The 25598-nt window shown below is 39.6% G+C and overlaps 1 protein-coding gene across 1 annotated transcript; it reads right to left on the bottom strand.

Annotated features, from left to right (window-relative positions):
- Positions 1 to 1449: 1449 nt before the first annotated feature.
- lin7a (lin-7 homolog A (C. elegans)) lies at positions 1450 to 20892 on the bottom strand. Its single transcript, XM_030767247.1, has 6 exons — positions 20838 to 20892; positions 11130 to 11248; positions 7394 to 7465; positions 4530 to 4739; positions 3175 to 3389; positions 1450 to 1474 (listed from the first exon to the last, which is right to left on the bottom strand). Exons 1-6 carry the CDS (start codon positions 20872 to 20874, stop codon positions 1450 to 1452), a joined length of 678 nt encoding a protein of 225 aa, XP_030623107.1. The 5' UTR covers positions 20875 to 20892.
- Between the last annotated feature and the right edge of the window lie 4706 nt (positions 20893 to 25598).

The raw sequence follows: 25598 nt of genomic DNA, 5'->3' as shown, positions 1-25598 counted from the left end.
GTCAGAAAACACTTAACCATGTTCTAGCCTGCAAGACCATGTAATTAAATGACACTGGTACAAATACTATACTACTTTAAATCACTGTTCATCCTCCACATCCATGTATAATATCAATCAGTGATTCCTTGGTCGGAGAAAAAATACAAGATTAGACTGCAGAATGAGAAAAAATAGTGACATGTGCATATCAACTCAAGAGAACGGTCAGTCCAGAGGCCCCCTACTGGTGAGAGGGAGCATAGCTAAAATAATTCATATATGCTGTTGTCTTGAACAATGATTGTCAAAAAAGAATGGTATAAATATTTAGGGAAATATTTCTGTTAGACAGAATGGTCAGTAGTTTGTACACTGTGCATTCATGTCACAAGTAATAATCTGTGTAAATCTCTGAGATTACAAACAAAATAAAACATCTATAAATAACAAAATACTATGTTATGATTTACCCCCTTATAGATATAATGTATTTTCATGTTTAACATTCTGTTTGTCTCACAAATAACACAGGAAATTTTAACATAATATTTCATCTATTTAAATGCAGCCTTAATGTAAAGATGTTATCTCTAAATTATAATTTCATCAAGTGTGAATAGTTAAGTCACAATCATAAAATAGCATGAGAATTGTATGACCTTCATAGATGAATATTTGTCATAAGTTGCCGATTCAATCATTGATCAAGGTGAAATAATCTATTTGAACGACACCGTGGATGGATTCATCCAAGAGGAACTGTCTGTGCAAACCAACGTTATAGCAGAGGCTGACTTATGACACACAGTGCATAAGATGCCATTTATTTTAGCATTAATTACTATAATTAGCTTTTGCATCTTTCCTCAAAGTGTCATTTACACCTATTATTTAACAATTGTACGTAAAAGAAACTTAAATGTGTTATTGCTAAAACTACGAGTGTTCCATACAAAATATCCCTTTTGCTACAACGTATAAGGTATAAAAGACCTCACATTTATCCAAATCAGGACATGTTTCACACAAAAAAACAATGTTCATTCACACCAACACGAGCACCAGAAGAATAGTCAAAATGTTTCTGTACAAAGCTGTGGCCAAAACAAATCAAATAAACATACAAAGTAACAAGCATTAGAAATAAATGACAACAAAATACATCACAAACTACAAGAAGGAATCTCTTTGAAAATGTTCACAAAGTATTTGAAGACAACTAAAAAAAAATGAACAGAAAAAAACAGTTTCTCAGTGCTAACCTCCCTGTTCAGTCATCATTAACGTTTTCCAAGCACCAATGTATGTATACACATGGATCATTTTGTGTTCACTTCATAAAGCCATAGGTAGGTAGTACACTGAACCAGGATAGGTCTTCATTGGCCAACAGCACAATCTTCTCCTCAGATCTGTTGGATCTTCACAGATCAACATTGAGGTTTCGCAGCTGCCTCCCAGCCTCCTCTATTTTTTCTTCTTTTGGAACAAACTGTAAAGAACCAACAGGACAAAAGCTGAGAGACAAGCCTATGTTGTTTATGATTTACTTGGCTACAGCTTTGTTTTTATAGTTTTCTTTTTTGGGGATTTCAACAACATATTAACCCCACAGTAGTAATGTGCTCCCGTTACCTTAAAATAGGTTTCCCTCAAGGTAAGGCTTATCAAACAGTTAAGTGTGCTAAGTTAGTTAACCACAATATGACAAAATTCTATTTGAGTTACTAGAGCTGACTTTTTTGTCTATTGATTCTTCTGTGTCACAACTCAAGACTACACCCTCTGCTGATCATTTTGGTTTTTAACTTTTGCCTGTCCTCTGTGCTGTCACTGTAAATCTAATGGCTCATGGCATGAATTCTGAATGCGACAGTGCTTTGATTCCACTGGATTCCCTGGCCTATATACGCGCACGCGTGTGTCACTTGGCACATGTCCCTTTGGCACTGCACTGTACTCTGCATGCAGGGTTATCCAATCTGTGTCTCTTCTTAGGGCCCCTCCAGCACCCAGTCACTGGCACCCAAATACACTCACAGTATCTCTGTTCAACGTTCAAATGCAACTTATACAGTAAATTTGCTCCTTGTTCAGACCTGAGGAGTCGCATACAGAGTCTAAATGCTGTTGGGTGGTAAGTCCTCATGTTCTCAGAGATCTCTGCCAATAATACAGTGATGTAAGTTATTACACTGATAGCAAAAAATCTATTTAATCCGCTTTGAATTAAGCTGATAACAAAATAATAGTGTAGAAGTAGGACAGGGGTCTTAAAGGCACTGTGAATTCAGAAATGATGGTTTGGTTTGGGTTACAGCTTAATTTTAGGCCTGGGTGATTTCTGCACAAGTCTTACAATTTTGCTGTCCATTTTCTTGTCTAATTTCAGACACAGAACTGTTATCGAAGCAAGAAATGTAATGAACGTCATTAATGTCCTTTGAGCTACATTAAATTCAGAGAGAAAAAGATGATTCTCTCTGTTCGGTCATGTTATGAAGATGAGAGAGGAGTCTATGAATCTACTTGGCTCTGATTTCATGCATGCACAGACCTCACCAGTGGCATAATGTTTGGTACCTGGCCTGATCCTTTATACTGTTCCTTCTACTCTTTTATGACACGGGAAAATACAGTCTTTATGAATAGGTATGAGGTATTATGAAAACATGGATTATTTATGATATATATGTATACATGAGGTGTTAATAAAGCATGAAAAAAGAACTAAGGACTGTATAAGATACGCAGTCTTTAATAAAAGCCGGATAGATATATAGTGTAGAAATACACAGTGTAGATTGCAAGGACTTCATTGTTGAGTGGTAATGTTTTGAGTGACCATTACATAACTCATAAGTATTTTATCTTATCAGAACTGTGTGACTGTTTTTGTCACATGCTCATTGCTGAGCTTTTAAGCTGCACTGTGACCACACGCATTGCACAGCAGCACACATAAAGGCTGCTTGTTTCCAGACTAGTGAGTGTTTCATGATCCACTGGTGACAGGCTGAGTGCAGCTCTGGGCAGAGTCAGGCCTTAGCCCTGCTCTCTGAAACTCAGAGACAGCACAGTGGAGGGCTAAAACCACTCCGTTTGGTGGCTAAAACCACTCTGTTTGGTGGCTAAAACCACATTTTTTTTTGGTGGCCTCTCGCCCGTAAAGCAATGAAAAGCCTCACCTACGACATGTGGTTTTGTTGCTGCACGGTCAGGTTCTGCTGTTGCTGCTGCTGAATGAGGAGTTGCTGCTGCTGGCGCCTACGGGCCGTGCGGAGCTTCTCGAACCGCGCCTCCATTTCCTCCAACACTTTGGGAGTGTAGCGCACGACCAGTTTCACACTGTCCTTGGCGGCTTTCAGCAACTCAACTGCCTTTTCATGGTGCTCCCCCTCCACGCTCTGTTAACCATTAACCAAACAAACAAGCATGGCGTGTCAAACAAGCTCTCATCTTGTCTTCTTACTATGCCATGTAATCATGTGTATCTCCACTTGAAAATGGATGGCACTTTTACTATAGTTTATGTATGATACATAATTTATTTTTCAATTTCTTTGTTTGTAACACTGCTGAACTAATTCAGTTTATTACTTCAAACATTTCATAAAAAACATTTGCATGATTAGGAACTTCCAACTAGATTTAGCCTGACATATCCATTAATTTTCCCCTAGGCTCAACAAAGCATTGCATGTTCACTTTAATGAGAACTTCTCCCTAAACCCAAATAATGGAATATTTTCACATAACAATTCTGATCACAAGTGAAATCGAATTAATCCTTTGTGAAATTCACTGTTTGAAACATCCTTTTCATTAGTGTCTCTTCAGAGGAGCCATATTTTGAATTGCTGCCTGACATGGTGAGGCCTCAAACTACCAATCAGTGACAGTGTAATAAAACTGTCACAAACTTAAATACGGGCAAGGAATGATAAAGAGAGACCAGCCTGAAAACCCTGTTCAGTCAGAGTCACAACTCTTTTCTGGTTTAGATAAAGACTGTTTTTTAAAAGATGACGGCTTGTTTTTGACAGACACAAAAAATTCACCGCTATCTAGCTCGACTCTGTTGCATTTTAAAAAAGCTAGTGATTTCTGTATGCAACAGAGCTCAAGCAGAATTTTACAACTTGTCTTTTTTGTTAACTCACGTGTAATCATTCAGACCCAAGTTTTAATTTGATCCACTTCTCTGTTCTTATCCGGGATTTGGCATTGTAATATCACAACTGGCTACTTTGCTTTAGCCATCCACAGGGGAACTGCAAGCCTTTTGGAAATAATTCCACCACAGTGTCTATGTAATAACACTTAAGAAATGATAAAGATACTCCTATTTTCCGGCTCTGACCGACATGTATTGATCATTTAGTCTGAGAACCTCTCTTAAACATCAGAGAGACAGTCTGATGTAAAGTAAGGTAAAGTGGGTGAAATACAGGTCTGATTCATGTCCAGCTTTGGCCTTCACTTTAAAGCTGTGAAACCTTTAATCCCACTGAAGCATGTAGCCATGAAATATTTCGCACACTTACTACTCCATTGACAGATAAGAGCTGGTCCCCTCTCTTCAAGCCACCGTGCCTCTCAGCCACACCCCCTGGGATAATACGTGAGATATAGATCGGGGAGTTCTGCTCCTTGCCACCCATCACATTGAAGCCCAATCCCTCCTCAGTCTTGGGCAGCTCCACCACTCGTGGGTGAGAATGGCCCTCACTGGCTGCAAAGGCTGCCACTGTAGCCTATGAGAAGAGACCATCAGATTCGTGACTGAACTGACAAGAAGCAACACTGTCACTGGAAAAAACAGCAGTGAAAACCAGACCATCATGCTAAGGCTTGAGATATATTCTACTTTTTTGATCTGATGAGATTTTTTTTTTTTTTTTGAGATTTGATTAAACTCTAGTGAGATTTTCTAAAAAAAAAAAGAAAAAAAAGAAAGAGCATCTTCGAAGCTTCTTACAAGTACAAAACTCTTCAATCCATTGTTTTTCTTAAGTTTGACTCTCAGCTTGAGGGTACTGTTTTTTTTCAATCTCAGATTTTCAGTGAGCCTGGGAATTGACGTGACAGGCCGGGAGATGCATACAGAAACAAAGAGAGGGGCTTTTTTTGGCAGAGTTACTGCCAAATCTTTGTAGCTGGCTTATATTGGAAGGTCCTCTCATCCTCAAAAAATGTCTTCAGTAGGCACCCTGTTCATGATGTGTAAGGGGATTATTTTCAATATCCAGCTGGTCTGTCTGCCTTTGTGTCTGAGACAACAGAAGTTCGAGCTTGTTAACTGAGCTGAGGAAACCACCAGCGGACAGAGTATTGGTAGAAAAGACCAATTAGTCAACACTTTCATCACAGGTGATGTCCTGTTGAGTTCACCTCACTATTAACATTCAAGATTAGGTTACTGAGGTTAAAACAGAACTCCTTTTGTAGCTCTGCAAACAGGCATCAGATCTACGCCAGAATGAAAAACTCCAGTTTTTGATTTTTCAAGCTCAGATTCTTTTCATGATTCCCAGTCACACTGTGAAATAAAGAGATTCATGTTGCTTGGATATACTCAGTATGCAAAAAGCAACCTTCCCATCCTACAGTGTGTGACCTTCACAACTCAATGTTCACTTTGAGGGAAGAAGACACACTGCGACATATGGTACGCTCGTTTGAAAGCCAAGAATCTTATATTTACTTGGCTAGGTATTGTTGGAAGCTCAAAGACGTCTCTTCCGTGAAAAGGCACGTTTCCATATGGTTATTGCCACAATATGACAAAATCAAAGCTTCAGTAACACAGCAAATTTGCAAGTATTGCTTCACAACACAAAATTTCATTTCAGAGATACATTTCATCCATTAACATCTGCACAGTTACAGTTTACACTGCTTCCTGATCCCTGATTGAATGTACTCTAGTGAGAGTTGATTTATATTAATACTGACATGCTCTCATATAACTATCTTTTGTCATTTGAGAAACTGCTGTAATATTGAACAAAGGACACATTATTAAAGGGCACAAAATGCTATAGAGAAATAACTCACATACAATATACACAGGTGCATGAAAGTGCCTTTTTTTGTAGTTCATTTGTTCCTCATGAAATTCTAATGAGCATTGGGGCAATTTAATATTACTGATATGGCATAACGGAGGCCTCAGTAATAAGCATTGATATTGAGGAATCTGCACGGCTGTGACTGTCATTAGTAAGAATGTAAATGATTTAACTCCTGAGAGTGTTCTTTGCTATGTGGGGAACTGGATGCACCTAACATAATACTGCGTGCTGTGAAATCCTCAGGGGACCCCCTTGAGGACTTGTCTTAACTGTCTCCTGATAGTGCACATGTTTAATATGTCTTTGAAAATCTGTAGAGCTTTTCAAAGTAAGCGGACAAGGAGACATCTTTGAGGTGCTTTTGCAGCGGATATTATGCTTTAGCAGTTTAGTGGTCATATTAATATACCTGAGTCAGCAAAGTCATTCTATTATTGAACTTCACTGTGTAACTGACACACTCCAGTTCAAGCTATCCAAGAACCACAACCCACTTTTACATTCACGCACAATCTTACGTGTAGCTGAATTAGATTTAATGTTTAAGTTAATACTTATTCATTGCAGCAGATGGCTTTCATCTATTTGTCGTACTTTTAAATCTCATACTTTCCACAACAGAATTAAATCCCCAGTTACATCAATAGCAAGGCAAATAGTCAAAATAAAATGTAAAATTCATATGTCTGAAATGATTCACACATTGACTATAGGAGAAGTTGGGGAAAGAAGCCAAAGACCAAAAAACAGCTGATTGTATCTAACCACCACAGGACATAAATTGTTTTCTGGAATCATTATTTACTCAGCATGAAACAAGAGAAAATGGTTTACACTATTCCCAAGGAATCACGAGCCCATACTGGGTTGAAACATTTAAATTTTTTGTCAGGTTGTTGACTTATTCTGTTCAGTCCGGCTGTTCGACGCAACTCAGCGTCATGTTTTCTCCTAATGTGGGTGGAGAAGGGAAGGATGAAGAATGCCCTAAGTCCAGCAATTTCAGACTCGGGTCGGCTTCACCCCTTATAATCAGACCTGCTCTCTCTTCTTAGCACTTCGACAACTCTTCTTGCTCCCTCTACATAGAGGCACACTCCTGAATTTGAGTATGAAGGTATGAGGGATTCCCAAACGTCTGTGTGTAGGTCTGCTTGTATGTTTGTCAAATTTGCAGCTAATCTCATGATATTTTCAGGAGGGCGTGTTTGAATAATAATATTTGATGAGTAAATATCCTTGATCTTCTAGCAGACATGCACCAGTGGCTGAAAAAGGCTTCCTGAAAAAGTCTGTGAGAACAATTGACAATAAAGGTAGAAAATGAGACCTACCTTGGCTGTTGCCCGTGCTTGATACTCTGGACAGCCATTCACTGTTATGGTTTCATGCATGTATTGATAGACCTTTGAAAAACAGAGAGAGAGAGAGAGAGAGAAGTCCATTCACTGTTATGGTTTCATGCATGTATTGATAGACCTCTGGAAACAGAGGTAGATTGTGTAGGTCACATACGTATTCATATGTGACACTTTTATGAATCTGGGGGTTTACCGGGGCTCTAGGCACTGCCAGCACTTTGTTTGCAAAGGAACAACCCTTTGATCTTTAATTTGATCTTTTATCATATACAACGCCAAACTAAGTCTCTCAGGTGGCGTTCTGTGCATGCTAGCCTTCAGTGAAGGTATAGCTATTGGGAGAATTAAAAGCACTGCGTAGTTCTGCATATTTTAATACCAAACTGTAAGTATCACCAGTCTTGTGAGCAAGTCAAACCTGGAAACTGCAGTAGATGGCTCATAATAGCGTTGTGCCTGTGAGACTTTATAGTCGTAATCATTTATTCCCATCTTTCTTCATGATATGAATGCCGTCTTTAAAGGCTGTCACATTGCAAAGTTTGACATTGTAGTTTCTTGTTGGCAGGATGTGCATATCTCATTTGTGAGAGCATAATTAGATACAGTATCTTAATGCCTCTTGTTAAAGGATTTGTAAATTGTACTGTAAATCCACAAATACACCTTCTCCAGCAGTGATAAGACTGAAAGGTATGGTTTTCATAAACCAATTATTTTCATAAACAGTATTCATCAAATGACCTGCTAAACCTGAGCACACTCAAGATGAAAACAATTGATTCAAAGTCCCTATGGATGTGAAGGAGAATGCTTCTATAAGTGTGTCATGGAAATCTATGAATAACAATAAAGGTCAGGTCAGTTTCAGCCTGTGACTTAGTAAACTGTATGCACAAACAACCAGGCTTGTAATGTGTAAACTGGATTTATAGAACCCAATTTGAACTACCACTGAATCAATAATAAGTCATCAAATGTAAATAGAGACTCCCAAAAAATTACAGCACTGATATATTTCAAACACAAATTGAACAAAAGGATGTTTTTAAATGGATATGGAAAGATCAGCTTTTGAACTTGTATGTCAGGTTATCCAAGCAAATGATTGTGACAGGTGAAGGCAAATGATCAAGTCATATGTGTCCACTGATGTGCATTATGAAAGAGAACAATCCACCATGAGTAACACTTATTCTCTGATCTGACATAGATTTTAGGACACCTCCTTGTTGTGATTTGCCCTGATAAATACTCTAAGCTCATTGTCCCAGGGGCACTGGTTTCCTGCCTGTTGCTTTGTGTCCATCTCACAATACCTGCTCTCTTCGTGGGGACACTCTCTTCCTATCTCCCTTTGAGCTCTCTGGTTCACTGGGTGTTTGCCATGGCAATGGGTTTTCATTAACCCAGATCTATTGCGGCGCTCTGGGAGCACACTGCTACTCCTGAAATGCCCCTGCCGAGTGGAAAAACCTGCCTGCAGGACTGTATGACGTGACATGTGTAACCATGGCTGCTTGCCCACCAGAGTAGTGCTGGCTGCATGCGTACAGAAAAGGAGAGTTAGAAGACTGTGTCTTATGCCTTCATATTCTCAGAGGGTCACGCAGATAAAACAACAAATCAGCACAAACCACTCATTCTCCTGTCTCTTTCAGTTACCGTGACACAAACAAGCAATTTTACACCCACACACAAATCATAAATGGAGTGCCTGAAAACCCTCAGCCAACAGTGAAGCTGTGTGTGTGACCGACAGAGTTCTAATGGCTGTGCTGTAATATTCCTCTGTGATTTGCATTTGAAATAACTCATGGTCATGGTCTATTTCAGTGATTCTCAAACTTTTCAGCCTGTAACTCCTGAAATGACTCTTGCAGAGGTTTTGTGACCTCCACTCTTCCTCCGGTAAACGTCGAAAGCTGAGCCTGCTGCTTTTTGGAGCATGACAATTTGATCCCAGGTTTAATGTGGGAGATGGCCACTCGGCGATGATGTAGGCTACTACAGTGAGATATGACTGGTATTAGTTTCAGTGTGGGTCAGCTCTGCATTAATATTTTTGCTGGCCAGCCAAAATTATCTACACAGTCAAAAGATCATGTAGCCCTGAGTATAACACTGTAAATGTGCAGTGATGCTAACACCTGTTTTACCAGTAGCCTAATGCTGTCTCTCACTCTCACTCTTACTCTAACTCATTATCTAAGCCTCTTATCCTTATTATGGTCGCAGGGGGTGCTAGAGCCTATCCCAGCGTTCATAGGGGGAAAGGCGGGGAAACATCCTGGACAGGTCGCCAGTCCATCACAGGGCAGACACACAGACAAACACACTCACACACACATTCATACCTAGGGGCAATTTAGTGTCTCCAATTCGCCTAACCTGCATGTCTTTGGACTGTGACATTTACATGTCGTTCTAAGCCGTTTCATTCTGCCAGAACTTAAACCTGGTATCTTCCATATAAGTGATAGATCTTATCTGTTTGCCACTGTGTCTGTGTGCAAGAACATGAAATCAGCTCCTTCAGTAAATGCACAACAATGTCATAGCCCATCTGACATATACTGGGAATTTGAATTAATAAAACAACCCTGAAACAAACATTACTGTACATACATTACTGGATGCACTAAAAACTTTGTATAATGAAAGAACCATTGCGTAAGATTACACAGCATTATTCTGGTGACAGTTTTAGTGCCACCCACTAATAACCAAATCTACGTAACATCTAAGTTCACATGCTCATTTTGTCTTCAGGGTTAGAAAGTGAATGTGATAATTGGATGTACACATGAATGGTCCAACCACATGCTGATTCTCAAATAAAGGAGTGCTTGCCCATGCCTATTGGATGAACACGGTAATGACGGCAGACATAGCATAATTGCTATGCTCTCTGCAAATCCCCCTCAGTGATATTGAGTGCATCCTTTTATGCTGGAAGCTGTGTTTCAGATAAACAAGTGAACCCACAGACTATTGACACAGGGCACAGCTGTTGTATAATAATGCACAGAAGCATGCACTGATAATGATCCCTGTAATAAGCCCAATCATTATCATCATTTTCACGCCCTGCACTCTCCTAGCTTGGGAACCCCTGTGAGGCACAACTGATTGCATGAGAAAGTGCTAGTACCTCACACAGGAAGAACCATGGCTGACTGCCTGATCTCCTTGGTGACACTTTTTCGGTGTAATTTTCCTCTGTTCTCTTTATTTGAGTACTCTTTGACTTCTTAAGATCATGGTCTTACTATTCAGCATTCTAGTGGGAGATTATGTCAGAGCAGCACCAGTCTCCTCTTTCTCCATTCCCAGACAGCCAAACTACTGTGAGCCAAAAGCAAATGAGAGGGATAGGTCCCTGACATCACTCTGCATTTTATGAGCCTGAATCCAACCATTCACAGCTTTCTCTCAGTTCACTCCCTAACAATTCACCATTTACAATTTGATGTGGAAACCAGTGTCATTCCAATTTCAGAGACCAATCTATAGATGAACACGGCTGCTAGCTTCAAACTTCAGTTGATCTAAATATGCATATAGACATTGGTTATCATTGATATATGTTTAACAAGGGGATGTAAATCTGATGTCCTTTGATTCTGCCTGTTTTTTTTTTCTAGACAGAAGTAAGCTCTAGAGAATAACAGACTCCTGAGAGTTCCAGTATGTGCAGGTGACTCACCTCTCTAATAGCAGTGCAGAACTCACTCTGCAAAACCTTCTTCAGAGATTGCAGCTTGTGACCCGGTACATCTCCTGACTCCTGCAGCTTCTCCAGCAGCTCAATGGCTCTGGCTACATCTGAGAGAGAGAGAGAGAAAGAAAGAAAGAAAGAGAGACTGAGTTGGGTAGGAAAGAGGGAAAAGAATATGCATCGTTGAATCACATTAACAGTGGAGTTCTGAGACAGACGGCGTCCCTGCAGCGAATCGATTCGGGGGATAATGGAAATAGACTTGCTCACGGCCACAGGGGAAGCAGAGAAAGCAATGAACCACTTTACACCAGTCTGCATCATGCATAAGAATGGAAACTGGGATATCATGGTGGTCTCAGCTCAGTCTCGGCACTGATTTTTGTTTAGCATGGGGCAGTCAGGCAAACTATCCTTTTTAGACAAACCTTTTCACATCCCAAAGCCACAGGTCACCACCTCCACATCATAATCGCTCTCATTTCAACTCTGAACTCTGCCCATAATTACAATCACCTTAGAGACAGGCTGGCAGGGCCGTAAATGAAGTCCTCCCCCTTAGACGCAGACAGGAAATTAAAGCACATGTCAGAGCCGGAGAGTACATTTTTGGATCAGTTCCTTCAGAGAAACCATTTAAAGCAGTGGCTTACTAATGTGTGTTTGTCATCACTTTCACCTTCGTAGCCACTACTTGACAGTTAATTGCTTGAAATTATTATGTCTATGATGCATGATGATATTAACCTTGTGGCTTTATGTGAAACCTTGACTTAATAGAGCAGAAAGTCCATCATGTTTCGTGTGTAGGAATACAGATCATTCTGTGCAAAATCAGGTCAATCTCTCCCTGTGAAAATACCAGAGCTGTGACTGCCAACGAACTCTTTTGAATACGCCCGAGTGTCAAGCTGTCTTTGGGCCATCAGTGCCATACCACTGCCTTTGCGCTGAGCCAGCCTCATAATGTGTCCTACGTCAGCACACCTCAGCACACACCCAGACACTATGAGTAAACAACACCACAAATCTAGGCAGGATAATAAAAGTGGCCATGAAAAGGCTTGGAAAAGAGACAGTAAGGCTATTGCAATCCACAGACCTGAGGGCCAACCAAAGCAGTGCAAATTACAGAATAAGATCATTTCAGTCTAAAGGTGGTCACAGCCTCTTTTTAACTCTGCATTCACAATGCATCCATACAAAATACTTTTAAGTTGTTCTTTGCAAACTCACCGTACATAACACTAATCAAGCTGAATCATGAGAGAAAAACTTTCTTGAAAGCAGCATATGCAATATTATACAAAAAGCAATTTATTGGTGTGTCACACTTGGCAAACTCTGGGTGTTGTCAGTAAGTTCATTATTGAGCATTAATTACCTTACTGCTCTGCCTGTCAATAAAAATAACATCCTATTGAACTGCTCGAAGTTAAGCGACCGCGAGTGTTTTCTTTATTCACAGGCCAACCCTTGAGAACTGGTGAGTGAGTTGAATGAAATCCAGTAAAATCCCTTGCTCTGCCACTGAAGCTCCACAAAACAGATCAATTGGTGACACTCTTGGGTAACATGAACAATATAAAGTAGTCTTAGAAAATCTTAAAAGCTCTTTTACAAAACAGAAAGTAGTATGCATGCAGAGAAATCACATGACTAATCTTGTAGCTGTTTCTCTGCATTTTGCAGATCAGTGTCTGGCATCACAGATCATCATTATTTATACTTTATTTATAAATGTTCATGTTTTAATATAAATATTACAATTAATAGAAACAGTTGGGAATACCAAGTTTTTGTGAAGTAAGCGTTCTAGTGACCCACGTGATTTTTTACAGTACATTATGAGCTCAATATGTATGGTAACCACAGATAGAGTGGACATTGAGAAGGTGAGTCCCTTTAAGCACCTGGAAGTTCACCTGGACAACACCTTAGAATGGACATTAAATACTGACTCGTCTCATTAAGACTCTCGGGTCCTTCAAATGTCTGCACTAAAATGCTGGGCAGGTTATGTTGTATCAGTCTACTATGGTTAGTGTGATATTTTATGCTGTTCTCTGCTGTGGGGGGCAACATCAGGACAAGAGATGCACAGAGGCCAGGCAGGCTTATTAGGAAAGCTAGTTCGGCCATTGGGCTATGCTTGCACTTGCCAAAGACAGCGGTAAAGAAAAGAATGGTGACCAAACTGCTGACAATCCTTGATAGCACTGGCAGCCCACTACATGACATGGTGACCAAGCTACACAGCTCCTTTAGTGGAACTCTGCTGCATCCTACATGCATGAAGCAGAGATTCAGGGGGTCCCTTGTGCCTACAGCTATTAAAGTATTGAATAACAGAACAACATGATAGGGACTGAATACTGTATATTGTATACTGTATATTGTATGGTGCATATTGTATGTTGTATGTTGTACTTTCTGTTTTGTATTACTTGGCCATTTTTCTATCTCTGTGCACATTTTCACACTGCTGGCCAAAAGAATTTCCCCAAGGGAATGAATAAAGTTCATATTATCTTAGATTTATATGATCTTATCTATACTAAATTTAGGACATCTCTTTTATCTATTAGTCGTATAATGATTTAAAATGGTCTATGGGAGTATAATTTTGTTTTCACTCCTGGAGATGTATCCTCCAAATTCTCATTGGTCTCTATCTAAATGAGGTTTCCATCATAGAGAGCCTGAACCATTAAAATGGGGTTCTATGCAGAACCACCAAGAACGTTTGTAGTGCACTAATGACCACTTATAATGTTGTAGCATTGTGTTGAGCTCCTCTGGAACCCATCTAAGTGTTCATGCCCACTTTCAAGAGATCAGGAGAAAACCAAAAGTGCTCTCTCATTCTCCTCTCTCTCTCTCTCTCAGACACACTCACACTCACACACACACAGACACAAACATGCACACAAGCTCATTAGCTCCAGTTTCTTCAAGCATATAAAAGGACTTCAACTGGCTGAGCTATTTGGAAACTAGCTTTAAAGAATGAGACTGAGGAATGAGAAGATCATTCTTTCTGTTTGCACTGCTACACTATTTCATTCTTCAACAACACTAACCAGTAACAATCTCTTGAGTTCCCAACCTGTTTGTTCAGATTAGAAATTAGAGAACATTTATTAGTACACCAGGCACATATAAACAAAACTTTAAATAAACAGATACTATTATTAAAGTAACACAGATGGGAACAGCTCGACATTTAAAACGCTGGAGAAGCCTCATGTTGAGGTTCTAACAGCCAGGAGCTAAACCAAGCTTAAAACTTCACATTTTTATAGTTTAATACCACATTTATTGGCTGGACTGGAAAGCAGATTAGCCCTATATCCCTAATTAGCTCAATGTAATATTAATAATAAAACATTTATTAGCTCCTCTTTCACTTTCCAGATTTTGGATTAAGACTCCACACATTAATCCTTCACAGTCTACGTATTGACATTATGATGACATAGCTCAATAACTGATCATTAATATATGTGTGTGTTCCATCCCTGATTCAGTATTTTTTATAAGGTTACCAACCTCATAAAAGCCTTTGATCTGAAGTGCAATGTATCATTCCCAAAATGCTGCATGAAAGGCTGAATCAGAAGAGTAGGTCTAGACCAAGTTTTTAAGAGCCATAGAAAAAACTGCTTTTTTCAAATTCACCTCACAGCAATACATTCAAATGAAACAAGATGACATTTTTGACTCCTGTGAAGTTTAATATCAACAAAGAGACCAGGAAAATAAAATGCTTCTGAATTATAACCCGCCAGCTTTCATCACATTCAAAAAATATTTTTGCCTAGCTGCCTTTTCAAACAAATGCTTTTCATTTGTCATCATCCCCACTGATCATCTTGATCTCCTGTTTCACTGCACAGGAAATGAGTTGTCCGTAAGTTACTGTCTGACGCATGTTATGACGTACGTCTTTGTGTACATTTATCCACCCTCTAAGGTTCCACATTCTGCAGCCTATTCCCACTGCTGTGTTGCAGTAGTGGTTTTTACTAATTCCATCACTGGCTCTTACTCGTAACAATCAGCCCGCCCCCAGGGAGAGGTATCACACGCATTCCTCTTCATGTTATTATAAGCTACAAGTTCACGGGATGAGAGATTTGCATGGCAGTTAAGAGTGGTTTGTGGTTCATGGGAAACTAGCTCAGATGACAGTGTATATTGCATCTTGGTATTATATCACTGTCACTGAAATGGCTCTGAAACAAGACACAAGTTAAAGGGCCAAGTCTTACTGGATTTGAATATCTGATCGGAAAACCTAACAATGCAGAAATGTAACGATAAAGCTTCCACGATCTAAATGATCACGGTTAAAAATGTACAGTCCTGAGTGTTTTAATGTCATATATGAAATCTGTAAAAATTTTCGTTTATGTTATGGGATCTAGAAGACCAAACTGGGTGTGTGACATTATTGTGTAATTTAATGCCATACTAAAAATAAAGCTACCTCCCACATGTAGCCCGCCTCTGAGCAATGCTATGAATAAGCAGGGCAGGGAGGAAACACAGGGAAATATCTCTCTCTGCCTGACAAACACCTAGACCTATCAGAGTGGTGCTTTAAACTATATATCTTCCCCTTCATTAAAGTTCCACGTTTTCTAAGTCTAGTACACATAGTTTAAATCTCCAGACATCACTCTGTATAGAAACATCCCCTGCTAAATTTTTCTCACTGCTAAAAGTAATTCATATGGGAAATGGGGAATATATTCTCCCTGTTATGATTTGTTATATTTCCTCTGAGGTCTGTTGCCAGCAATGAGACTTGGGGTTCCAGATGTGGGCAACAGCTGTAAGCCTCTGTTCTCTCCCCCATTCATCCAACTTCCCCTCTCCACTATACAACATCATCTGTTCAGTCAAAATATAATTATCTCATATGCCAACTGTCCACATCTCTTCTTGGTAAATGTCACCATTTTATCAGAAGTTGCAGATAAGACCTGAGTTTGATAAGTCAGCTAAGACTCCAGTCAGCTTTTAAAACTGAACTCCACCTATGTCATCTAACTTAAAATACCCATATCCTCAAATGATTTACAGTCAGTGAAAGGTAGGCCAACAGCTGATTTCACACCACTAAAATAGCAAACACTTAATGACGTGTTACCTCTTCAGATCACCAAATGTGGTGCATTTTAAATATTCGACACGTGGAAAATACACTGGAGAGACAACACTTTGACTGTCCTAGTCCCACTTGCTCTAATTGGATCTACAAACATTCTGTGGTGTGTCTTACAGTAAACTTGTCCTAGAAATATCTCACACTCCACCTCAAAAATACAAGATGTAAGATGTCATACCAACTAGTGTATCTAATGTAACCCAGAATACAAAAATAAATAAATGAACAAATAATCAGAGATTGTAAAACTGCTAGTGGTGCTACCATTAGTTTGCATTCATAAATGACTACAATAGGTTCGGTTACGTTTTAGATATAATTTGAACATTTTCATGTCCTTTAAGTTTAAAGTCTCAGTGTTAAACATGTTATTAACTTGTTGCCAACTATTAACCAGCTGGCTTGTTTGCTAAGCAGAGCTGTATAGGGCATCCACTTGGTTGGCAGTAAGTTAATTCTCCTGGTTGTGGGCCGAGTTGTCTTCCAATGTTCCACTAATATGGTTCCCTTTGTAACCAAATCAGATTCTTGTGCTTCATTCCATAGATAGCAATACACCACATACAGAACTAAAGGTTGAACTTAGGCAAAACCTTCAGTTAAAGTTTGCAAATTAGAATTACAGAACCTGTTCTGTCCTTTCTACACTTGAACTTTTTCTCTTAGCATTGTCTGCGTTTCCTTTGGCTGTGACACATAATGATTGACTCTGGTGTATTTTGCCAAAAACAAACAAACAAACAAACAAATAACCCACATAAAATACAACTCCTGTCTTTGGCATTAACAGTAATAGTTCGGGCTTTGCATAACAATCCTTTTCATTGTTATTCCTTCATGACCCCTCATTCAAAACTAGCAACTTTGTGTGTAGCATGTCAGCTAATAAACGATATGCTTCTACGCCCATACAAGAACAAAATATATATTGACATAAGACAAAACCTATGAGGAGTTGGCCAACGACAGTTTGTAACAGGAATAATCCTTTTCAGTCCTGCCCTTTTGGAACACGAGGTATGAAAAGAACCATTACAAAGAAAGTGCAGTTTTATGTGTTTTTGTGAAAGGCAGAATCCACACCACAAATCCAGTCCCATGAAAAGATTTTTGGATGATACTCCATGAGGCAGTGTGCCCTGTGGGCTGTATGACTGAGTCTCCAGTTTCAATTATGTGTGAGATTAGAAATCGTAACTCATGGCTCTGTTGGTGCGCCATTTTTGAAGAATATTTTTGAAATATGACAACAAGAACACCTCTCTGAGAAATGTAGTGCATGTTCTCAACAGTGCTCCATTTTAATCTTGTTTTTGTGTTCTATGTCCCTCTAAAACCAGCATTTGTGCAATTATTGTGCTTTGGACACCATTTTCTTACAAACATTTTACATGCCAGGCTGGGTAGCCTGAGAACGTGTTTGCCATCTGCCACATTCCAGATTCAGCAGGGCATCTTCTAAGAATCAAGCAGCCAAGCAAAAATTCCAACAAAAATGCTCGTCTCCGGAACTAAAGTTGGCTGGGTCAATAGGGGGTTGTTCTGTTACAAGGCCAAGTCACCACCAGGAGGTCCTTTCAAATCCACGCAACTCACTTTATCAAGTCCTCCATGCTGGGTGAATTAGCACTAATTGGCCTAATCTTGACATTGCTGACAATAAAGGGCAAATAAATCACTCCATAGGCTAATGACCCCAACCAAGGATCACTGTGAGTCTAGCAGTAATAACTCCACACTGTTTTTGGTCTCCCATCACCTGATGATAGCTCTGGGGACACATAACTTTAACAAATTATGCAGTAGACGCTAACTGTCAATGTGTGTCTAATTGGTGCTTACAGTTGGACCTTTTCTGACTATCCTGCCACTATTTCTTTCCAGTGTAACTCCACTCATTCACGTAAGCAGCAGCAGCTAGAGGACCTGTATATTCGCCAAGAGACAGCAAAACTCTGCTCAAGGCCATCAAGCAAAAGTAAGACACCATATAATTTACTGTAGCTACAGAGTTGTTTACAGAGTAAAAAGAAATTCAAGCAAATTAATGGTTGAACAGTCCATAATGATATACATATAATAATATGTTGTTAATTAAGCACAGCCCTTTCATTTTTCCTTTTGTGTTTGTTTGTGCATTGCTCTTGCAATTCTCTGACTGATATTTTTTGAAAAGGATTTGCCAATAGATTATGTTTGGGAAAAGAAAACTAACTGGCCCAAATGCCAAGGGAATTACAGATGAGATCAGCTGTGCAAAAGTAAGAGTGTTTTCTGAAACATCATGAATGAAGGAGCTTTGGCATATATTTCACAGATCAGCACTGGGCTATGCTGCATTTGTGCAGTTAAATCCTCTAAACAAAACATACTGAGAGCCTTATTTAATTATGCCTGCAGGAATTACTCTGTCCACAGTGTCTTTCTCATTAAACACTTTGGTCACCTTGAAATCTTTTCATAACACAATGATGAGAGAAAAAAACCTCTGAAGCTCACATATAGACTTTCACATCCTGCAGACTCAGGAGAGAATGAGGGACAAAAACATATGGGCAAAGTGTTGGAACACAAAGGCTCTTTGGAAGGCTCCAGTTTTCTTATATTAGTACATTCATCAACCAAAGACAATACCAGGATGTTCTGTTGTCATGACCTCTAGTTCTCTAGCCTCACCCAGTTACCAGCAATAGCAATTATTCTTCAGTCAGTTTGTGATCAGTCTGGGTATAATGGACTGCAAGTTCCCTCCTTCACATATTTTGGTCAGCAATACGAATATGTCTCTCCAAAGGACAAAAATAACTTAGGTGAAAGGATCACAGTATTTGGCAAATGAGACAAGCCAAAAATGCCAGTTGCAGTAATGAATTTGAAAAAGAAAAGAAAAGAAACAGTGTCCTAGTGAGTTGTGTGCAGTAGCCTGTGTAAATTCAGGTTTGTTACTCTGTCAGAAATATTCCCCACTGAATTTGTTGCTTATTTGTTCATTTGCGAGCTAAAGAACAGATAATTGTTAAATGTTTAAAGAATATTAGACTGTTCAGTAACACTTATGTACTCAGGCTGTGCCCACTGATGTAGCTACGACTGAGTGAAGATAATCAATCGGGCGCTATTTTACAGTCTGTAGTGCTGATTACACAACAGTGACAACATTTCCCTTTAGCCATCAAGTACTGTGTTCTCTATCAGGGACTGCTGATAGATTGGCGCTGTCAACTGAGAGTTGCCAGCCCTAATGCACTGTTGCCTTAACTGACAATACTTATCGTAATGACTAAAATTGCAATAACCCCTCCTCATCGTCACGATGAGCACCCATGAATCACACCGAGCTGGACCGCTTAGGACTCAGCCTGTCTTCACCTCTCGTTCCTTTCCACTTCAAAAGCAGTGTGAACACGAGAAACTGTCTGTGCCATTTGTCATTTAGTCGCAGAGCCACGGTTTGAACATCTTAATACATTATTTGAGACGCGCCGTTTTATTTTCTTGTGCGCAGATAGGCTACATATACTGTTTCTCTAATAATAACTCCATCCGCCTGGTTTCAGCGACGCTTGCAAGGTCTTAAATTTCAGGAGCTACCTCAAACGTGTCACATCGTCTATTTATGGCATTTAAACCAAACGGCACATGTAGCCCTATTTAACTGTGTTAAGAATGAGACCGATTAAACAGTTTCTTGACGGTGCTACCAACGTCGTTTTCTCTCGGAGTTGGCAACCAAGGGCATGAGTGTAGGGAAATTACGACGCAGCTGCAGCCATGATAAAATCAAAATGCGATAATAAAACAAGGTTTTGTCACATGACTTCAATCAAGCCGTGACACATCTGTGTCCATCTGATGGTGTTAACACAGGTCTGACTTACTACTAGATGACAAGCAATAGACTAATGCGTTCTCAGTGACATTGGGGCTTGGAGAACTGCCTTTGAGTTTCTGTGTATATTACCTAATTTATAAAGTCTTGTTTTTGTAAATACCAATTAACTGAAAAACACTTTGTGTATTTACTACAGTGCACGACACTAGAAAATCTGCGCACTTGATGACTGCTCTCCACAGCAAAACTTGGTTGTTTTTCAATAAATCAGGATAAAAATGCGTAATGCGACCAGACAATTTCGATATTATTCAAACTGAGACAATTAAAATATTGCATTTAAAAATTGCGCTGGATGTAATTTCAGAGATGCAACACATTCTCGAGACAGTTAAATAAAACATTTTACTTGCGTACGCTTCAAGCTGACGAACAAGCCAACATTTAAGAGATATGCCTATTTAAACGTCTCAAATTTCCAACTATATAGTACGCTCCAAATGGGCTCAGGCGCTAGACATTTTTATTCCTTAGTAACGACTAATGCTGTCCGACGCGATGAAACCAGAAGAGTGAATCCAACCAAACGTCATATGCTCTCGTGAAACACTTTAGAATTTAGTACTTCATTTTACTGTCCGACTAATCTCAGGCAGATAGTGTGAACGTAATGGTTTCACGTACTTACCTCGATCTAGGGTGAGCGGTTGGACCACTGTCGCCATGACTGCTGTTATACGAGAAAGCAGCTACAGCGGCTGCAGCATCAGAGGCAACAAGAGCAGTGTGTGGAGTGAGGAGAGAGCCAGTAGGCTGGATGGGAGTGGTTGGGGGTTGAGCGGGGATTACCTTCCTCTCCTCTCCCGCTCTATCCGAGTCACAGTTCAATTAACGAAGAAAAAGTGCTCATGTACGGACAGATTCAGAAACTAACCTCTTTCCCCTAAAATAAAATCCCCCCCAAATGTAGTATTGTAGTATTCGTTTACCTGCAATTCAGGTAGGAGGTTTATTGAGGGTCAGAGCGCTTTATTTGAATGTCTTCTGCGTCCGTTTAACCTGCAGGAGCATAGCGGTGAATGGGACTACATGATTTTACGATCCCACAGCTGCTGAAGGACTTATAGATTTATCTCTATGTTTCTGAAATGTTACAGTGGAGAGGAGCGCTCCATGGGCAGATGAGATATGGTTGTCTTCCCATTATCAGGGTTAAATGCAAAGCACAGTTTAGAGCAGTACAGCTATGTCATACGTGACCTTCCTACACAGGTAAGAGCATAACTAATGGTGCCAGTGAAAAGAAAGTATTGCACTTTTCTTGTACTTTATTTCCACCATTATTGCACATATTAAGAACCAAACACACACAGTCCTCTCACAAGATGGTCAATTCCTTCTTGCAAATATTGTCCTCAGTTGAAGAGGACAAATTTACTGAATGGGGCAGAGCACTGTGTTTCTTTCCAGTGTTTTGTTGAACCATCATTAAATTTATTGCAAATTCATTCATTCTGGCTTGATATATGCCTACTTTTACTAGACTACCTCTAATGGACAAATAGACCAGAACTATTTTTATTTGGCTACAAAATCCCAGATTTTTCAAGGAAAACTAAAATAATTTGACCATAGTCTTATCTTTAACAGGTCTAGCTCCTTCCAATATATTCACAGTTTACAAAAATAAATAAATAAATGCATAAAAGCATAAAATACAGATTATATCATGAATTGTAACATGAATTTTGAATTCCATTTGCTTAGTGCACATGAATTTACATATGATACCAATAACATTTACATGGCTTCCATTTAAAATTTCCCTTGAGGTCCAGCCATTTGGTTTCTGCACTAAAATGTTGGAGTTTACATATTTCTTCAGTCTTTATACATGATGAATAACATACACAAGGGATCCTGATGAGCTCCAGCCATTTGTGTGCCCTGTCACAGCTGCCTACAGATGCAAAACGATAGTAAGCAGTGGGACAGAAAGAGGGTTTTATGTCAGTGAGAAAGAGGACACAGGCAGATTATGTGCTCTAGGCCATATGGGACGTGGTGCTAGCCTGTGGAAACATTTCTGCCTGTAAAAAAAGCTTGGATTATTCTAGAATGCCCTGAAGGCCCTCTCAATGAGGGTGAATTGATTTTTGAATGCATGTGTGGCTTTGAGAGCTACCAAAGACAAAGAGAAAGCTCTTGAAGAAAACAAAAGCATAAAGATGGTATGAAGGAAATACATTATCTGTTGTTGTCCCTAAGAGGCAGAGTCATTCCAGGGGACCCTGAGAGATTGTGTGACATGGATTAAATTGTGATTATATAAACATCTGTGTTTGTTGTAGAGTAAGAGCACTGCTCACAGGGCTTTTTTGAGTTTGGTCAATTGGTAGGCGCTTACACAAGAGTGAATTGGTCAACACTCTGTGACAGAGATCTCGTCCATGATCTGTGCGTGTGTGTGTGTTTAAACTGTCAATCACTGTAATACAAAAAAGTTTATACTTAAAATCAGTGTCCCATTAGACCACAAATCACCATCATATGATTCGTTCCAACCCTCATATGAACCTTTCTTTACACTCAAATATATGTTTTATTCTAACTCTGTACAGTCTGTATTAAAGAAGGATCAGCATCCTCATCAAATAATGAAAGTGATGTAAAATTCAATTGTGTATGTTGCTGGATTTCAGATTTGATACACTGTCATTGTACTTTGTCAGCCTTGCTATGCAAGACATCTAAAATGGAAGCAGCTGGTTATGAAAAGCTATATGTTTTTTCTCTCTCTCTCTCTCTCACTCTCAGAAAGCAAACCAAACAACAAATCAGCAATGAAACAAACAAAAACAGGCCATTCTAGAGGGGTAATGGATTTAGGCAATATTTTAGAAACAGATATTGTTAAGTCAGCACCATATTGTCCTGTCAAGATGAGCATCAGAATTTTGCTTTCCACCAGCAGGTGGTATAAACTAGAAAAGGACACAGCATGACTGATCACTCATTAATAATTATTTGACAAAATCTCATTTATGCCACTGAAAATGATTTTCCCTTGGCAGAATATGAAATCTCAGTCACTATGATTAGTTCACGAGATGCCATCCAATCCTATATTCACGCACACTGATGATTTGTTTCAGCATAACTCAGATGTTGTGAACACATGATACAGAAAAGCTTCATACTATTTCTTCAGTGAGGCGGTCCATCTGCTTTTTGAAGCAATTAAGTTTACACACATCAGACCTACTGCTGTGGAGGATAAGAAATAGGGCTATATAAGCTCTCATCCTTTAACTCAACTGTCATGTTCTTCTTTTCTCTAATTACTCATTGATTTTCTTTATAGAAAAATGACTGACTTTCATCCAGTCATCTACACAAATGCACACAGAATGAGCAAACCAGACCCAAATGGCACATTTTCAGTAAAGTAACATCTTCACTATTATGGACTAAATACTCTAAATACAGATTTAATGGCCGTACTGGCTCTGTAACTTAAGAGCATGTTCATGCTTGACAGACTGGTGCACAGAGGGATCTGACAAGCATTGTGCTACAAGGTCTTGCTTTTAATCTTGAATTTCAGATGCAAAAATACAGCAACAATAACAAACAATGTTCTTTGTGGTGGCATGGGTGTGTGTGATTCATGACCTACATGCATAGCTCTCTCTTATACACAGAAAAAGCATGCATGGGGAAAAAAATACTGAATTCTCATACACACTATTCAGTATTGAGTATTCAGTACTCAATATTCCAAGATACAGCACTCAGGAAGGAAGAAATGTATGCACAATATGTGCATTCAGGACAGAGGATGGTGAGAGTCTATAAGGCAACAGGAAGCTTTCATTTCATCATGTGTATTGTGTGCTGCAGTATGTAATTAACTCATCCTGAGTCTTGTGGAACAGCTTGCACTGTATTCCAACTTTACTATGACCAGACTGCACTAACTTGATCAAAAATAACAGCAGTGGTTGTGCACTGCTCTACATCCAAGTAATTAAATCAATATTATGAACCCATTTATTTACCCTGTTCACTTTAAGACATTTCAGGCACTTTAGTCTCAGATTGTGCCACAGTCTGCAGTATAAAATGGGGCACTTAGCATTGATCTCTTCAGAGGCCCTAATGGAATTTGGTGCTCTAGGTATTGTATATCACAACAGATGGAAGTGTCAGCCTGAGTGATGAATGGCTCAATTATTGTTTCCAGGTAGCAGAGTTCAAGTTGGTCTTGGAAGCTGCAGCATTGTGGGAAACTGCTTGAAAATGTCAGATGACAGCAACAGGGTGCTGCAAGCACAAAGTACATTAGACCAGACCTAAATAAGTACTAAGAAGTTACTAGTGGTATGGTAATAGACAAGTTCAGATAAACTCTAAGGCAGACACTACAGGACTTACTGACTGAGCTGTCAGAGCAGAAGTGAAAAATTCTGGGTTGTCACAAATTGAAGAGGTTACTATTATGACTGTATACAGCAGGCCAGTGTTTCTCATACTGCTTCTGGGGGACCCCTGTTCTGCACGTTTTCCATCTTTCCCTGCTCTACCTACCTGGCTGAACTCATCAGTGACACTTTTGATTAGCTGAGCACACCTGACTTAATCAAGAGCATGTTAATCGCACCAATCGGGTGTGTTCTGTGCAAGGATAGATAGAAGATGTGCAAAGCAGGGGTCCCCCAGGAGCAGGACTGAGAAACGCTGCAGTAGGCAGTTTGTAGGGGGATGTTAGCAAAATGACCAAAATGCATCCCCCTTGTTAAACTTCCATCCCCCTCTACAGAGTATTATCAGTGACCACTGGGCCATCCCACCGTTAAAAAATAACAAATCACCTACTGAGTGTATATGTTTACAGCACTTGTGGAAAGTCCAGGTGGTTATATGAAGTATGTCTTTGTGGCTTATCTGACCTGGGATCCTCTCTCATCCTTGAGAGCTGTGACACATTAAATGACAAATAGGCCACTCTTCCCTCAGAGAGCCCACCCAGTTACTGTCAATGAACACAAGATCATTATCAAGGCAGGCCCCTGAGTGGAATCTATCATGTTTTTATGTTATGGATTTCCTGTTGCAGTATGTACAGTGCCAGTAGCTTAACCTTTGGATCATTGTACCAAAAGCAAAATATTTTTTCTGAGGTCTGTTACTCTTTTATAACTCGCTGTGACTGTCAGTACAGCAGAGAGGTGCATACTCTGCTCCCTCAGAACTACTAATCTTCTAATGTCAAGTTTCTTAGTATTAAGACACACACTGCTTTTTTTGCAGATGTAACTTATACTCTAGGAAACATGTGGCCATGCAAATCTCTTGCAGAATACCCTTTACCCTGCATTCATCTCCAGTTCCTAGTTCATAGTTCATTGAGCATGAGTAGTATTTTCTTGGAGTAGCCTCCACTGGT

This window comes from Chanos chanos, chromosome 1, assembly GCF_902362185.1.
Source record: "Chanos chanos chromosome 1, fChaCha1.1, whole genome shotgun sequence".
Taxonomy (NCBI): Eukaryota; Metazoa; Chordata; class Actinopteri; order Gonorynchiformes; family Chanidae; genus Chanos; species Chanos chanos.
The sequence above is the reverse complement of the archived record's forward strand: the minus strand, read 5'-3'. Positions and strand labels throughout refer to the sequence as shown.

Bases quoted from the DNA above. Each gene is read 5' to 3' on its own strand.
- lin7a (XM_030767247.1), bottom strand. From the start codon at position 20,874: ATGGCGACAGTGGTCCAACCGCTCACCCTAGATCGAG. The intron at 7,466-11,129 runs GTGAGTCACCTG...TGTTTTTCAAAG, and splicing joins TCTGCACTGCTATTAGAGAG to GTCTATCAATACATGCATGA. The intron at 4,740-7,393 runs GTAGGTCTCATT...CTCTTCTCATAG, and splicing joins AAGCACGGGCAACAGCCAAG to GCTACAGTGGCAGCCTTTGC.